Source organism: Ovis aries, chromosome 7, assembly GCF_016772045.2.
Source record: "Ovis aries strain OAR_USU_Benz2616 breed Rambouillet chromosome 7, ARS-UI_Ramb_v3.0, whole genome shotgun sequence".
NCBI classification, from domain to species: Eukaryota; Metazoa; Chordata; class Mammalia; order Artiodactyla; family Bovidae; genus Ovis; species Ovis aries.
Window position 1 is genome coordinate 86,617,086 of NC_056060.1, and position 16,230 is coordinate 86,633,315.

Sequence of the window (16,230 nt, forward strand, 5' to 3'; positions counted from 1 at the left end):
CAGATGGCAGCCTTGGTTTCAAATCCTCATTCACGGGCCTGCCAGTAACGCAGCCCAAGGGTATTGGATGCATCGCTCAAGCTGCGATAGAAAGCGCACTAGCTCAGGAATGGGGGTTCCCCCCCTAGACCCCCGGTGTCAGGGAGCCTGTCCTCTCCCCCTGGGTTCAGCCAGACCTGGAACCGAGACTGAACGGCACGTGTGCTGAAGAAGCAATGGGCTGGGAGTTAGGAGACCACTGACTAGTCCAGGGAGCATGTAGATGCCCTCTCTGTGCTCGAGAGCAACTGGGAAGGCAGACTGGGCAGGCTGGCCAGGACGCGGGCTGCCAGGGGAGGAGGAAGGAGCCACAGCTTAGAGGGCGGGGGCCCTGAGAAAGGTCGAGTGTCAGGGCGGGGTGGGCAGGGTCGGGGGGAGGGTGTGCCCAGATGGACATGACCTCGCCTCGCCCCAGGTGTGACCTCGTCCCATCTCCCTTCTTTGTCCTGAGCAGCTGTATGTGGCCACCGTGCTGCAAGAGCCGGAGATGAACCTGACCCCCGCCTCCTCCCCCGCCCAGCCCACCTACGGCACCATGAGCAGACAGCCAGAAGAGGGAGAAGAGGAGAGCGGTGTGAGGGCCTTTTCAAGGGAGCTGGACTCAGCCCGGTTCCAGGAAGGAATGGAACTGGGGGACGAGAGCCAGTATCACTGACCAGGACCCAGGCCTCCACCTGGCAACTCCAGCCAGGAGTGGCTGCCACGGGAAGGGCCTGGCAGAGAGAGGCAGCAGGGCGCCCTGGTCTGCCCCCCCAACACATCCTGCAGACTTTGGGAAGGCTCCAGCGGAGCCCTGGCTGTATCTCTCGGCCACGTGGAGGCCCCGGCCTGCTGACCAGCCGGAACGGGAGACGCTGGGCAGTCTAGAAGGGGCCCCCCAGGATGGGACGGAGGATATAGGCAAGCCTCGCCTCTTGGCAACAGCGGCTGGAGCTCAGAGCACAGAGACTGGAGACTTGGAGGGCTTTCCTGGGGTCACGAGGGAGGTATGCCTAAGGGAGGAGGCAGGAAGAAGACTCTCTGGGGTCTTCCCCACCCTTCCACCAGCTGCCCTGCCCGAGGAGCTTCTGCGGCTGCACCACCCCCCACCCACCCTCCTCCCAGCCCCATCCCTCCCCTGCAGTCTGCGGATGACCCAAGACACAGAGGACCACCTCCTCCCAGCTTTCCCACATGGAGAGCCGCAAGGAAAAAGTCCTTCACCCCACCGGCAGGAAGGGATGGGTGAGACCGTAGATGGGAAGGAGGCGACTGACCCCTCTCTGTCCCCCGCTCCTCATCAGGAGTCCCAGGAGCCACAGCGTAGAGACTTGTTCTTTTGTCTGTCCCTGCAAGGGTAACGGGGCTCATTAAATGGGACCTGTGTGCATTCTTATGAAAGCAACCCAGGCTGGTTACTGTCCGGTGGGAGGGACAGAGGCAGAATTCACGGAGTTGGCTGGGGCGGTGGGGAGGAGGAGGTGTCTTCTCCCAAAATGCCAAGTGATGAGAAACCAGATATGCCTCCCCCAAGCCCCAGGGCCTAATGAGAGGACCCCCAAGGTCAAGGATGTGGCTGCTGAGAGCTGCCCCTGCCTCATACCCATCTGAGTGCCTAAGCCCCCAGCCAAGGTCGGGGGCGGGGGGGGCATAGTTTAGGGTAAGAAGCCCACGCTGCAGACCAGGCACTGATTGGCCTTTCCCCGGGCTCCAAGTGGGACCCATATCTCCTCTCTGGGCCGCCCTGCACTCTGGGCTGAAGAGTGCCTCCGGCATGGTCCTGGCTCAGACACTGTGGATTCCCTGTGGGTGGTGGGGTCGGGGGCGCTGTGTCCCCCCATGGACAGGCAGACTCAGGCTGCCCTCCCAAAGCGGCCACCACCCGGGACCCGGAGGAGCTGAATCCTGAGTAGGAAGGACTCTGGTGGCACCCTCGCCCCAGGCAGGGAGTTGCAGGCCTCAGCCTCTGGGGACAGGTGGCCCACCAGGACCGCCAGGCAGCCAGGCCGAGGGAGACACAGAGAAGGGCTGCAGGGGCCTCGGTGGGGTGGGATGAGCTGCTCCAGGTGGGGTCTGTGTGCTCTAGGGCTTTCCTGAGCTCTGTCATCAAAAGGCCTGGGTCCCTGCGGCCAACCTCCTGAAGGTGGGCACTCAGGTCCCCCTCACCTGGGTGTTGGCCACCAGCTCCTGGGCACACGGGTGCTCCTGAGTTCAGATCACTTGAGCCTCACTTCCAGTCCCCTCGCTGCCCACATCCTGGCTCCAGAAGCTCCAAGCTTGACCCCAGAGGAGAAATAGCACTTGAGGGGCAAGAAGCCCTGCTCTGCCCCCACCCCACCACCCCACCACCGAGACCTCGGCCCGGACTTCGGCACGAGGGTTAATTTCCAGAGAGAGCCTGGGTCAGCTGGGGGGAGAAGGGGGTCTTACCCCATCCAGGTCTGAATAAGGAGGAAATTATCCCCATAAATCCAGGCCCCACAGGCCTGCTCCCCAAACATTTCACCAGCGGTCAAGGGGAAGGGTCCCCTCCCAGAGCAGAGCGGTCAGGACCCCTGGCCTGGAGCCCTGTCCGCCATGGGGAGGTGGCGACTCCAGCCCTCCCACCCCCCACCAACCGTCAGGTGTCCGGCAGGCATGTCCCACCGGAAGCTGGCCTGAGGGCTCCCTCTCTCCTGGCACCTCTTGCTGGCATCCAGCCCCCGTCTCGTGGTCCCCGCTGGACCATTCCTGCGGCGGCTGCTCTCGCCTGGTCCCCCTAAGTCTGTGGAAGCTGCGTATGGGAAGGGTCCCAGCAGATGACACAGCAGCAGGGCTGAGGCTGCCTCCTCTGACCCTGGGTAAAAGGTGGCCTGGTTCTGAGAGAAGATGGGGAGGGTGTTGGGAGTGTTGGAGTCCCCTGGCATCTCTACTCTTCCCAGAGACCCAGGGCAACCAGCCGGGGCCCCGGCCACAGCTGCTCCACCTCACGCGGCCGCTGCTTGGGGCGCGGGTGAGTCTGGGTCCCTCCACAGCACAGCCAGGCCCTCCTCGGGCATTTCCCCTCCAACCTGCACCCTCGGCCCACACGGGTCTCACCCGCTGGCCTCTGCCTACCACCATTCATCCCATCCACAGCCCCCTCCCCACCCGCCTCCTGCCCCATCTGTCCCCCACGGCCTCCCGCGACCCCCAGAGCCTCAGACCTGCTCCTCTCTGGAGGGAGCTGCCTCCCAGACCAGGGATCGCCTAGAGTCTTCGAGAAGCGCCCCTCCCTGGGCCTAGGGCAGCTCCACACCTGCCTGCCTCTTCCTCAGAAGCTTCTGGAAGCAAAGTGCCTATTAGCAGCATTGCATCCTCTGGGGACCCCAGTGGGGCGTGTGGACTTCCCTTGGCCACCACCACTTAAGGAATGTGCCAGAACGCCGAACCTTCTTGTTATTAACGCTATGACTGTGCCTTGAATAAACAAATCCTCCCAACCTTGGCTGGCCTGTGCCTCTGAGTCTGAACCTGCCCAGCAGGGCCTCCAATCCATCTGGAAGGAGCCGGAGCTCCTGGAGGGGGCCAGGCTGAAGCACATGTCTTGTGCTGTGGCTTTGGCACCTGGGACCAGAAGCTGTCCCCCTGGGAAACCCTTGAGCCCTGAGGTCTTCCCTGGCCCCTGGCCTCACAGGGGAAGAAGGCCTGGCAAGCGCTGCCTGGCCCAGAAGTGAACCTGCCTCTTTCTTTCCACTGCGGGTGCTCTGAGAGTCCCCAGACCTGTCTGCTAAAAGTGTGTGCTCAGTTGTATCTGACTCTCTGCGACCCCACGGATGGTAACCTGCTGGGCTCCTCTGTCTGTGGAATTTTCCAGGCAAGAACACTGGAGGGGGTTGTCATTTCCTACTCCAGGGGATCTTCCTGACCCAAGGGTTGAACCCGTGTCTCTTGTGTTTCCTGCATTGGCAGGTGGATTCTTTGCCAGTGTACCACCTGGGAAGCAGATGAGAACTTTCTGGTCCCTGAGCTACCTAAGAAGCCATCAGGCAGCCTCCCCTGGGCAGCACAAGCTCCAGCTGAGTGCTGTGCCCTGAGAGCTGGCTCTTGGCCTGATGAGCAGCTGGACTTGACCCATGGAGGACCCCAGCAGAGGCAGCAGGCGAGGCTCAGGTCTGTACCAGTCTCGGCCAGCGACACCGGGGCAGGGAGAGGTTAGGGAGAGGTTGGGCACTTGGGCTGCCTCGTCAGGCCTGAAAGGAACAAGAAAACCCTCTAGCAAAGGGTAGTTATGTCAGCTGTCATGCCCATGACAAGGAGGAAAACTTCCCTACCATGGGGGACAATGACATGTCCTCGCCTAGGAGACCAGGATTCTGGGCCTTTCTCTAGGCAGCGTGGTGTCCCTGCACTGGTCACCTCATCCTGAAAGCAGGAGGACGGGAAGTCAATCGCTCAGTCCATTACTGAATGGAGCAGATTCAGCTGCAGGGATAGAGGGAATGGGGCGTGGAGGGGGGCTTCCTCTGTCAATGCCCCCTGTGAGGGCAGAGGGCACTCTCAGGGCTCGATTCCCAAGGGGTGCTCGGGAGCACCCTTGCTGGACCTTCTCCCCAAGCTTTCATGGTCCACTCATGGGGGTGGGCTCAAAGCTCCCCATGATGTGAGCCTGGCCAGGGGCCCAAGCCCCAGGCTCTTGACCCCTCTCCCCTCAACACTATTAGTTTCTGAGTAGAGTCAGATGAAATCCACAGAGACAATTCAGTGGAGAGGAGAGCAGGAAGACCACCCTGGCCGGACGAAAGGGGCTGTGTTCCACGCCTGGAAACAGGGATGGGGGGTGTTGGGGAGGGGGAACTAGGCAGATGGCCAGGAGGGAGGCCTGGTGCCAGGGCAGTCCAGGATGCCAACTTCATGAGGCTCTGCCCAAGAGGGTGTTGGAGCACCACACTGAGTGCCGGGCTGGGGTCTGCAGGGCTTGGGAGGAAGCAGACAGGCCCTGGACTCCTGGAGGCTCTGCCTGTGGAGGCCAAGCTTCTGGCAGCTCCCTGCCACCCTCCCAAAGCCGTTGGGGAACTCTGTGCTGGCTGACTCTGCCAGCAAAGCTCGCTCTGTAAAGGCCCTGGGGAAGCGTGGCAGAGTCCAGCTTCTGGGAAGACAGCGTGCAGGTTTTTTTTTTTTTCAACAGAGGCTGTTTTCTGAACATCTGAGATACCGTGGCCTTGACGACCAGCAGCCCAGCCTCTCTCAAGCCTCAAGTACTGGGTCTCTATTCTGGCTGCCAGTGGAAGTCTCCTTGGAGATTGTAAACAATCCCACGTCCAGGCCGCCTCCCTGAACAAGCCAGAATTTATGAGGTGGGGCCCGATCACCTCTGTTTCACACAATCCCCCCAGTGACTCTGGGGTGCAGGAGAGTTGAGTGGGCGAGGCTCTCCTGAAGCCATCAGAAAACCATCCCAGCCTCACGGAACCAGGGCAGCTGGTCCCAGCACCTCACACCGCCTTCACCTCCGGGAAGGGGTAGCCCTGTAGCTGCTGGTTGTCATTTAGTTGCTCAGCCATGTCCGACTTCTTTTGTGATCCCATGGACTGTAGGCTCCTCTGTCCATGGGATTCTCCAGGCAAGAGTACTGGAGCGGGTTGCCATTTCCTTCTCCAGGGGATCTTCCCAACCCAGGGATGGAACCCGTGTCTCCTGCATTAACAGGCAGATTCTTGACAGTGAGCCACCAGCAGAGCCCCCGGTAGCCGTACCTAGTTACAGATGCACAGGCTGGATAACCTCTCGTCCCTTCACTCTGCCTCCAAAGAGCTGAAATAGCAGGTGCCTGGCAGATAACCAAAGATTAGGCCCAAAGAAGCATTTGCCGTTGGGCTTACAGTGATTAATGCCAGCGGGGGGACGACTTCTGCTGTAATCACCTTCCTTGGCAATAAGCACTACTGTTGGGTCGGAGAGAGACACAGACCAGCCTCGGGGGTCACTTTCACCTAGCTCAGCACCTTCAGCCATGGTTTGAACCCACCCCCTCCCCTCCCCTCCAAACACAGAGCCCAAAGTGCCTTCCCATGTCGATTGCAATGGAATGTAAGTGCAATTAACACATTTAGTGGGATGTCAGGACAGGCGCTTTGAAGAAAAAAACAAAGCAGGATGGGAAAGTGTCTGGAGATGGGGAGGACTCGGGACAAACTCCGGGGGGACCAGACACATGAGCCAGTGGAGGTGGCGTGAAGGGGACGGGGAAACAAATGGATGAAGGAGCCAAGGACCAGAGAGGAGGCCGCAGTGGCCAGAGCAGAGTGAGCGAGGGGCAGAGGGGTGGGGGTGGGGTCTGAGGGGGCAACTGGGCTCCGTGGGCAAAGCACTGGAGGATTCATAGCAGGGAAGAGACACCCCCTTACAAGCCACAGGGAGGGGACAAGATGGAAGCAGAAAGCCCCCTTAGGGGGCTCTGATGAGGGCAGCCTGGAGCAACCACATGGTAGCTCAGATAAGGAGAGGGCAAGTGAAAGAGGAGAGAGGAAGTGAGATTTGGTACAGGGCTTGCAGATTCCTGGATAGATTCGGCGTGAGGTTTGAGCAAGGAGGTAAGGATGACTCCCAGTTCTTCAGCCCGAACAACTAAGTAAACTGGTTCACCACGGTGGAGAAAGCTGGGAAGGAGAATGTCTGGGAAGAAGACCCAGAGCTCCACCTGGGTCGTGTTACCTTTGAGATGGTGCCCGATGCGAATGTTGGGCGGGTGGCTGGAGACAGAGTCTGGAGTAGAGGTGAATTAGGCTGGAGGGGTGAACTCTGGAGCCCTCAGCATCCAGATGGTGTGGAAAGTGTGGGACTGGCCGCGACCTCCATGGGTGCAGGCAGAGATGAGGAGGAGGCCAGAGGGAGATGGGGAGAAGAGTCTGCAGGGGAGACTGAGAAGGAGCCACAGAGAGGAAGGGGGAAACCAGGAGAGCCTGGCGTCCCGGAAGTCAGGGAGGAAAGCTACTCAGAGGGGAGGGCGTGGGGTCACCTAAAACACACTTGACAGTTAATACGGGGGAGAGACAGGTGAGCTCAGAGACGCCACCAAGAGGCACCAGCCAGGTCAAATGCTGGACGAGCCGTGGAACAAATGACCAGGTTTCACCCACAAATCGACGGCACAGGGCAGAGAGCAAAAAGCTGGAAGAAAACGAGACGTTTAAGGGGCACAGCCAAGATATGGTGTGTGGCCCTTGACTGCATCTTGAATTGAATGAACCAGCTGCAGAAAGACATCTCTGAGATACCAGGGAAATTCAAATACGGACTCTGCATTTGGCGATGTTGAGGAGATAACCGTTTATCCTGGTAGGTACATTGATGGTGTGGGTTAAGATGTTAAAAAAAAATTAGCTAGAAAACCATATGGAAGACCTTATGGGTAGAAGAACACGAAATCTGGGATTAGCTTTGAAACTGTCCAGTAAAATTAGAAGTCATGAAGAGGTCTTGAGTTGCTCAATGCGGATGTAGGGGTGAAGGGTACCTGGAGATCCGTCAGGCTCTGATTTCTGTGTATGTTAACACGTCTCCACTATAAAAAAGTTTAAAAATAAAAAATTGCTCACCAAAGTGCTCAACTCATCCAAGCGCCGCTGAGCAGAAGAGCAAAATGAAGCCTGGGATGCAACCCCTGAGTTGGGCAGGATGGAGGCTACTGGTGACTTTGATGGTGAGCTGGGGGCTGGGGAATGAAAGCCTGGCTGAAATGGGTTCCCATCCTCTCACGGGAGTGAGGACATGAGAAGGACAAGGAAGGACAACTCTTCTGGAGACATGCACAAGTGCAAGAAAGACCTTCAAGAGAGGCGAAAGCACCCTGCTTAGGATGGCTCCAGACGCATCGGAGGAGAGGGTGCAGCCCATCCAGAGCCAGGTCACCCCATCTCCAGTGTGGGTGTCAAGCCTTCAGGAGACTGAGGCTAGGCGTGGCCACCTGAGTCTGAGCCACTCTTTGGTCACACAGCAGAGGGGGCCCCCCGCATGGGAGCCTGTGGGGCTCAAGAGAAAAGTCCCTTAGATGCTCCAGTGGAGAAAAGCCTTCCTAACGTGCTCCAGACCCAAGGTCTGCAGTCAGAGCCGGGCAGGCCTGGCCCCCAGAGCTTAACAAAAGTGAGGCCCTGGCTCCAGCTAGGGAGGCTCTGCTGGCACTGGTGGCATTGGTCTTGGGCTGAGAAAATCAGACCTCGGGGTATGGACAGCTGGCCCGGGTGCAGCCCCTCCAACTACTCACAGCCCAGCTCCAGGGCCCCACACACTGGAGGCCAGGAGTAAGTGGGGAGCAGGCAGGGGGTAACCCCAAGCCTGCCTGGATGAAGGCCACTCTTAAAGTCTCTCATTCCCCATACACCTGGCTCTCTCTGTACGGTTGCCTGCCTGTTCCTCCTCACACACACACACACACACACACACACACACACACACACTTACACTCACAGCTGGTCTTCAACTCCAATATGTACACCCTAGCTTAACACATATAGTCTCCCTAAAAAGTCCACTCTGGGATTAGCATCTACCCCTCCAAAGAGGTTCTAGAAGCTTTCTTTGGAAACCCTGCACGGTTTGTTGCTGTGCGCTGCTGTCCTGACACCTAGCCCATTCAATTCGTGGCCTCACCCTGTCCACCAACGGGTGGGCTCCCAGACCCCTGGCCAGTGAACTGCTTCACACTCCAGACTAGTGTGGGTATGTGTTGAAATAAACCAACCCCCAAATGTGTAATGGCACAAACACAAGTTTGTCTCTTTCCTGTAAAATTAAAATGAGTGAGCCCCTGCACTACATTCAGGGGAAGTGCTTGGATGCTGCAAGACACTTCTAATTAGGGGGTGCTCTCCTCCAAGCAGTGATCTGGGACTCAGGCTCCTTCCACCTTGTGAGCCTGCCACTTTCAAGGCACAGCCCTCAAGGTCACTGGGATCTGCATCAAAATGGCTGGAGGATGACAGAGCACGGAGGAGCAGGCAGGAGTTTGGGGGGACCAGGTCTGCAAGTGGTACACATGTCCACACATTCCACTGGCCTGAACTCAGTCGCACAGCTCACCTAAATGCAAGGGACACTGGGAAATGTAGTCCGGCTGTGTGCCCCGCCGGCCAGTTTCCACCACAGACCCCTCGCTCCATCTCAGCCACTGGCTTCCCCACACCCATCCCTTCTTTTCCACCCACTCTGGCCTTGATTCTCCTGACCCCGACCTCCCACATTACCTTTCATCCACCACCCTGCAGCTTCATCTGGACACAAGCCAACGCCAAAGAAAAGACCAGTCCCAGAGAGTCAGAGAGGCACACAGAACAGGTTTATTTCTCGTGTGTTTATACAACCACGGCACGCAGCAAAAGATAAAAGTGGAGACAGTTCAGAGCGTGGGAAGGCGGACTCTCTTGCTGTTGTCCATCAACCCTGCTAAGTACAGGCACATGCGCGTGCATGCTGTCGCTTCAGTCGTGTCCGACTCTTTGAGATCCTATGGACTGTAGCCCACCAGGCTCCTCTGTCCATGGGGATTCTCCAGGCAAGAATACTGGAGTGGGTTGCCACGCCCTCCTCCAGGGGATCTTCCCGACCCAGGGATCCAACCTGCATCTCTTACGTCTCCTGCACTGGCAGGCAGGCTCTTTACTACTAGCGGCACCTGGGATGCCCAGGTACAGGCACACAGCAGGTATTAAATATGGGAGCCCTGGACCTGCTGTCGGTGTGGGCAGAGGCAGAAAGGGGTGCGGGTGGGCAGGGGCTAAGCCTCAGGCTCTGTAGGAGTCAGGGCTGGGGAGCAGACTCGGATCTCTCGGGAAGGAACCCCCCAGCTTCCTGGCCCTTCCCCAGCCCACCCACCCTGGCTGGATAGCTGCTTCCTACAGAGATACAGGGGAGTTTCCACCTGACACAAGAAAAGAAAAACTACTCTGTCGGGGGGCATCTGAGAGGTTGCCGCTCCCCGAGACCCAGAGGGGCCCTGTCACAGAGCCAGCTGGTCTCCGGCCACCTGCTCCGGCTGCCTGGGGTTCCGCCACGAAGGCCAGAGCTGTCCCACTCCTCTCCTTGTGCAAAGCAAACACATTGCTGGGAGAGAAACGTGCTGAGGGCAGGCGAGCTGGGAAGGTGCTCGAACCTCAGCCAGCCCACTGCCCGCCTCAGCCCAGGCTCACCCAGGCAGGGAGGAGGATGGGAGCGCCCACCCCTCAAAGCCCTGTGCCTCCCCCAACCCTCCCTGGGCCCCATGCCACCTCTGCCACCAAAACGCTGCTCCTCCTCCTGGAGGAGGGGGTGGGGAGGCCAGAGGGGAAGGCTGGGCTGGCAGAGAGGAAGCTAGGGGAAACTGGAGGAAATCGGAAAGGAAAAGCCACCCCGCCTGCGGTTGGGGGTGAGCGGGACTGAGGCCCAGCCCTGCTCCATCACCTCCCTGGCACAGCCAAGGGGACAAGGACCACGAGGCAGGGAGGCCTAGGGGAGCCTGGGCTACGATGGACACAGACCAACAGACAGACACAGACAGGCAGGGGCGGGGGCGAGTGTTACCAGGTGGAAACCACTGGGCAGCGCCGTCTCTTACTCGCCACCCCAGCCCCGACTCATGGCCTGCACCACGGCCCCGTAGAGCTGGCTCCAGGCAGCCCGCGTGGCGGGTGTGAAGGCAGGGCCCAGGCACTTCTCCAGCATGTAGAGCAGGGATTCACCCACCGTCTGCAGAGGCAAGGGGGCCACCTATCATTCCCAGGTGCAGGGAGGCATGCCCCTATTCCACAGGTGAGAAAACTGAGGCTGGGGGCTGGTAAGGACTCCTGGGCTTTTTGGCTCTCCTGCACGGGGTCCATGCTTCCTGAGCAGGATTCCGCCCCTCAATCCTTGGGTGCCACTTAAAGGTGAGACAAAGTGAATGAAGCATTTCGCTCCACTCCCAGCCTCACGACTACCCCATGGGTGGGGAGTGAGGGGTTGCCTGGCACTTCCAGCTCACACCAAGCGAAGTCATTGTCCCTCCTCCTCTGCAAGACAGCAGTCACGAGGTTAAGAGCACAGGCTCTGCCATCCTGAGTTCACTTTCTGACTCTAGTGCTTGTGAGCTGTGTGACCTTGAGCAAGTTAGGTAACCTCTCTGAGCCTCAGTTGCTTCATCAGGGAAACTTTCAACTCATCAGATTGTTGGAATGGTTAAGAGATTATCTACTGAAAGCTCTCAGCACAGCATCTATACCTAGTAAGTCTTCAGCAATAATGATGGCTCTCATTTTTTAATTATTAATTATAAAATACAGTGTCTTTATTCCACAAATATTTCCTGAATACACACTAAAGACCAGACACTGCACTAGTGCTGGGGATGGAGAGAATGACAAGTCAAACTCAGTCCACTCCTCAAGGTGATGACATCTGACAAGGTGATTGGACCGTGCAGTGGGCCATTAGGTGAGTGGTCCCGTGAGGGGGCCGTCAAGGATTCAGGCCCTTGACATGGGGCTCATCCATGTGACTGGCTTTGGCCAGTGGGGCATTAGTGAGTGATACAAGCAGAGGCTGGCTTGTCCTCTTAGAATACTCCCTCCTGGAGCTCAGCAGCTACTCTGGAATGAAGCTCAGCTCCACTACCGAATGATTAGGGGCCACAGGGAGAGAGATCCCAAAGGATGACAGGCCATCTTGGACATTCCAGCCCCAGCTGAGCTCCCAACTGAACGCAGTGCACGTGTGACTCCAGCCACAGCACGTGGGACAGAAGAACCGCTCAACTGAGCCCAGGGAAATCAGAAGTCATTGTTTTAAGCCAGTTTGGTTCTGGGATAGTTTTATGCATGCTGATATAAAACTGAGCAGCAATCCCAAAGGCTCCTTCACTTTCTATGGGTTCCAAGAGAAACCATACCAGAGAAGAAAAATTGGAGGCTCAGAGAGGTCAAGGCAGTGACAGGGTCACACAGCAAGTACCTAACAATGCAGTCACCTGAAGGTTTAGGAGAGGGAGAGATGAACAGGTGGATAGGAGGGGCCTGGGAGAGGGTGGTAGCCTCAGGCCAGGAGCTTTGGAGAGAGAAAGGGCCCCTTTACCCACCGAGAAGGAGCTGAGCTTCACGCCCACTGCCCGGTGCTTCCGGCCCAGGCCGGCCAGGTACTCCTCCAGGGAGGACAGGTCCTCCACATTGGTCACTGCAGCATCGATCACCAGCATCACCTGCCAAGATCAAGGTCGCAGTGAAATGGAGATCAGAGCAACTCCCTGCCCCTGCTCACAACCAGTCCAGAACCGGGGGGTCCCAACCAGAAGGAAGGGAAGACCCTTGCTTATCTGGGATCAGAGACAAAAGGCAGCCTGTGTCTGCCTACTGGGGGTGCTCACATTATGGTAGCCAGACTACTAACGTTAGGCCATGAAGGAAGCTGCCTTCTGCTGAGGGGCTCAAAGCCCTAGACACACCTGTTGAACAGTATTATCCTCCTGGGATGGCCTCCTGAGACCCTGCAAGAGCCACCAGCCTCTAAGGAAACCCCAGCTTGGTTTTACAGGGGGATGGTCCCTGATGGATCAGCACAAACACCACCTACAGGAGCCAAGGGATGAGGCCGAGGGCAAAGGGCAGAGCTGGGAGCAGCTGGCCGACCGGGTGCCCCAACTCTGCCCAGTTCAGCACAGAGGGAAAGTAGCAAATGCCTCCGACAGGAGGGAGCAGAAGGGGCACAGCCCAGGGCTGGGGAAGGACGCCAAAGGAATTCTCCCACCCTGGGTTCTCCCTCTCCTGTTCTCCCCCAGGAAGGCCCTCCACCTCTCCTCACCTTCCTGATGTGGTCCAGGAACTCGGGGGAAGACAGGCAGTCCTCTGGGCTGGAGAACTGGCGGCAGTTGTACTGGAAGAGGGGCAGCAGGTCTGGCTCCAGGTCAAACAGCCTGCATGGGGAGTCCCGGTGTCAGCCCTGGAGGGGGTCGCCCCTCCAGGCTCCACGGGCCCTGGCTGCCCTGCAGCAGAGGAAGGTGCGCAGAGCCTGGGCTGTAAACTCCAGCTCACCCTCAGCCTGGCACACACCGCTTGGCCAGCTTTGCCGCTGGCCCCTCTTACCTCTTCTGCATCGTGGAAAACATGTGTTCCCCAGGCCTCATAGGGAAGCCCCTCCCATAAACCGTGGAGGAGTGTGGGCTGGGACAGGCAGGGGTCCTCAGACAGGAAACCCGGAGTCTGTGGTGGGGACTCCCCTCCTGCCGTCTGTCTCCTTCTCCTCCCCTCCCTCCCATTCTTGGATCAGAACCCCCCAGTCCCATCCTGGCCAAAGGCGCTTGGCCCAGCAACAATAATAATTAGTATTCAGAAGTCCTAACACTTTCTGAGCATTGAGTACCTTGCACGTGGTTTACTCAGGTATCCCCTCACAATCCTAAACAGTGGGTGTAACTGTTATCCAGTTTTATAGACGAGGAAACAGAAGCCCTGGGAGGTTGAGTCATGTGTCTCAGATCACACAGCTTGGGAGCAGCATGGCCAGAGGGCGCCAGAGAAAAGACTGGGTTTGGGGAAAGCTGAGAGGCCCAAGTATAAGCTCTCATCCTTATCTGGGAGGCCTGAGACTGGAAATTTAGTCCCTTTTTGTTTGCGAGGGGGAGGCTTTACAAAAACCTCTTCAGAAGTTCTGGGCTGGCTTAAAGGAGCCAAGGCTCCTGAAAAACCATGGTGAGGGGGCATGTCTTCTTGGTGAGGGCAGAGGGGCTACCTAGACACCCTCAAGCTGATCTTGAAGGCAGCCTCCCCTCCCCTCTGGGGTCTGCACACTTCTTCGCCCCTCTCTCTCTGGTGGTGAGAATTGGGCATCTGTCCTCCCTTCCCTGGAGGATCTCAGGTCCTAGCCTGTCATTTCCTCGGAAAGCTTTATCCTGAAGTTGACTGCTGGAAGCGCACACTTCCGGGGCCCAGACCCCGTGCCCTGCGGACCAGGCGCCCAGTACAGCCTTCCCACGCAGGCCCTTGGGACACCCCGGTATCTCTCCATAGGGGCAGCGGTGGGCACCCCTGCAGTCATCACCCAAGGAAAGAAAACTCAGGAGGCACACGGCCGGGGAGGGGGCGCAGCGCAGGGCCCGGAGTATAGGGAGACGGGCGGCGGGAGAGGACCCTGGCCGGCGCCCAGAGAGCCTCGCTGGGAGCGGAGTGTGTGCGCTCGCCCAGACGCGCCGCGGCCGCCGCGGGAAGAGCCGCAGGGGCTGCGCCACTGGTCGCCGCGCCCCGCTTCTCCGGCGCCAGCTCGGCCGCCTCCGACTCATTCCTGGAGAGCCACCCCGCTCCCCGCACCCCCGGGTACGCTCTGGCCGCCCTCACCTGGCGAACAGGACGGTGCCATGCTCCAGCGGGCTGCGGCTCACCGCCCGCCAGCTCTGCCGGATCAGCTCGGGCTCCGGGCGCTCCATGCTCGCCCCGGGGACGCGGGGCACAGGGCTGGGACCCTCGGGGCGCGGGCACCGTCACCGCACGTGCCGCGCCATCTCCGCGGAGACGCGGCCACTCGGCACCTCCTACGGCCCCCGCGCCTCGGCCGGGGCGCCGCGGGGATGGGGAGAGCGCGGATGGTCCAGCCACCGCTCCTTCCCCGCCCAGGTGGAGGCGCCCCCGCCGGCCCGGCGCTTCCAGGGAACCCCCGCTCCCGGCCGCTATGCCTTGCGCCCCGCCCTCGCCGCCCGCCTGGGGCTTTTTAAAGCCGCCGCGGCCCCCGCCCCTCTCCGTCCGGGTAGACACGCATCTCCGGGCGACCGACTCTGGCCGCGGACTTGGCGGCTTGGGAAAGGACAGGGCTTCAGAGCTTCACGGAAATCGCCGAGCCTCTGGGGAACTCGGTTTCTCATCCGGTGACAATTTTACCACTTACTAGTTAGGGCAAGGAGAAGGAAATGGCAACCCACTCCAGTATTCTTGCCTAGAGAATCCCAGGGACGGGGGAGCCTGGTGGGCTGCCGTCTATGCGGTCGCACAGAGTTGGACACAACTGAAGCGACTTAGCAGCAGCAGCAGCAGCAGTTAGGGCAGGGAGCTGGAGCTGCTCGCCTCTCCGCTACCCCACGCAAACGCTGCCTGGAGGCATCCGACCCCTGGCACCATGTCTCCTTCCTGCTGCCCCGAGGGGAGGGTGGAAGAAGGCCAGGGTGCCTGCCTGTGTGACAAGGCGCAGCTGGGGGAGGGCCGTGAAGGGTAGGGCAGGGTCTGCCCTAGCTCTGGTTACTGACTGAAGCACCCTGGCACACTCAGGGGCCACCAGGGTGCTCAGCTTTAGGGACAGGGCCAAGACCACCGCCGTGTCCAGCCAGGCCTGCGTTTTCTTGAGGCTCCTTAGAAATCTGTCAGCTCTGGTTCTAACCCCAGCTGTGCTTGGCCGGGGGTGGGGTCTCAGGTGCAGCAATGGTGAGCAACTCCACTGCGTGGACAATTGAGGGGGTGCCGGGAGCCAGCGTGAGGAACTCCGCCCATGGCAAAGGTCATGAGGAAGGAGGCTTTGGCATATGCAAAGGCGGGATTGAGCCTCAGGAAACCCCCTGTTCCCGAGCATCTACCCCCGAAACCAGAGTCTGCCTACTTTACTGTTTTATGCTCTCACCTACACCTCTGACTTTACAGGGGGCTCTCCCCATCACCATTTCTCTCGGAGAAGGAGTTAACTTGCAGCTCCAGTTAAACAAAAATTCCTGGGCATGACAAGAGTGTTTCAACTTACAAACTCCTCTGAAGGTTCTCTAGCCTGCCTGAGCGGGTTCGTCCATCCACATGTGATTGTTTACAGCCTCCCAACTGTGAGAGGCACGAGATGCTTTAAAACTTTCTAAATACAGACTCTTTTGAGAAGTTAGAAAATTATTAGTATAGTGTAGTGGGTTGATTAGAAATTATATTGGTGAAGGGTTTTTCATTTGTTGAGCCAATATTTGCTGCTAAATCTCCATATTCCCTGCCCTTATAATGAATATAACTAGCATATAGGAGAAATAAGCATTAACCTTCAAGATTAATCATGTTAAACCTTAGGCTAAGTAAATTCCTTTCTTGATTGTAACCCACTACACCCTCACCCTATAGGAATGCAGCTTTATTTGGAGGGCGGTGCTTGGTGTAAGAAAAAATCACCCCTGGAAAAAATAAGTTTTCTGGTTGACTGACCGTTATCAGAAAGGGCCATAAAATGTCAGCAGGCCTCATGGCCAGAGATGATGTAAAACCTATAAGACCTTTGTATACATTTATATGAAGCACCTGATTT

The 16,230-nt window shown here is 58.4% G+C and overlaps 2 protein-coding genes across 6 annotated transcripts in view; one reads left to right on the plus strand and one right to left on the minus strand.

Annotated features, from left to right (window-relative positions):
- The window catches only part of TMEM63C (transmembrane protein 63C), a 75,584-nt gene extending 72,100 nt beyond the window's left edge, over positions 1 to 3,484 (plus strand). For all 5 annotated transcript variants that reach the window (XM_027972076.3, XM_027972077.3, XM_042252787.2 and 2 more), the window contains one exon: positions 494 to 3,484. In XM_027972076.3, coding sequence (XP_027827877.2) covers positions 494 to 694 — 201 coding nt within the window. In that variant the 3' untranslated portion in view covers positions 695 to 3,484. The remainder of the gene's footprint in view (positions 1 to 493) is intronic.
- A 5,804-nt stretch (positions 3,485 to 9,288) lies between these two features.
- On the minus strand, positions 9,289 to 14,651 carry NGB (neuroglobin). The gene is made up of 4 exons (XM_004010811.5): positions 14,307 to 14,651; positions 12,778 to 12,889; positions 12,059 to 12,178; positions 9,289 to 10,695 (listed from the first exon to the last, which is right to left on the minus strand). Exons 1-4 carry the CDS (start codon positions 14,393 to 14,395, stop codon positions 10,561 to 10,563), a joined length of 456 nt encoding a protein of 151 aa, XP_004010860.1. The 5' UTR covers positions 14,396 to 14,651; the 3' UTR covers positions 9,289 to 10,560.
- Between the last annotated feature and the right edge of the window lie 1,579 nt (positions 14,652 to 16,230).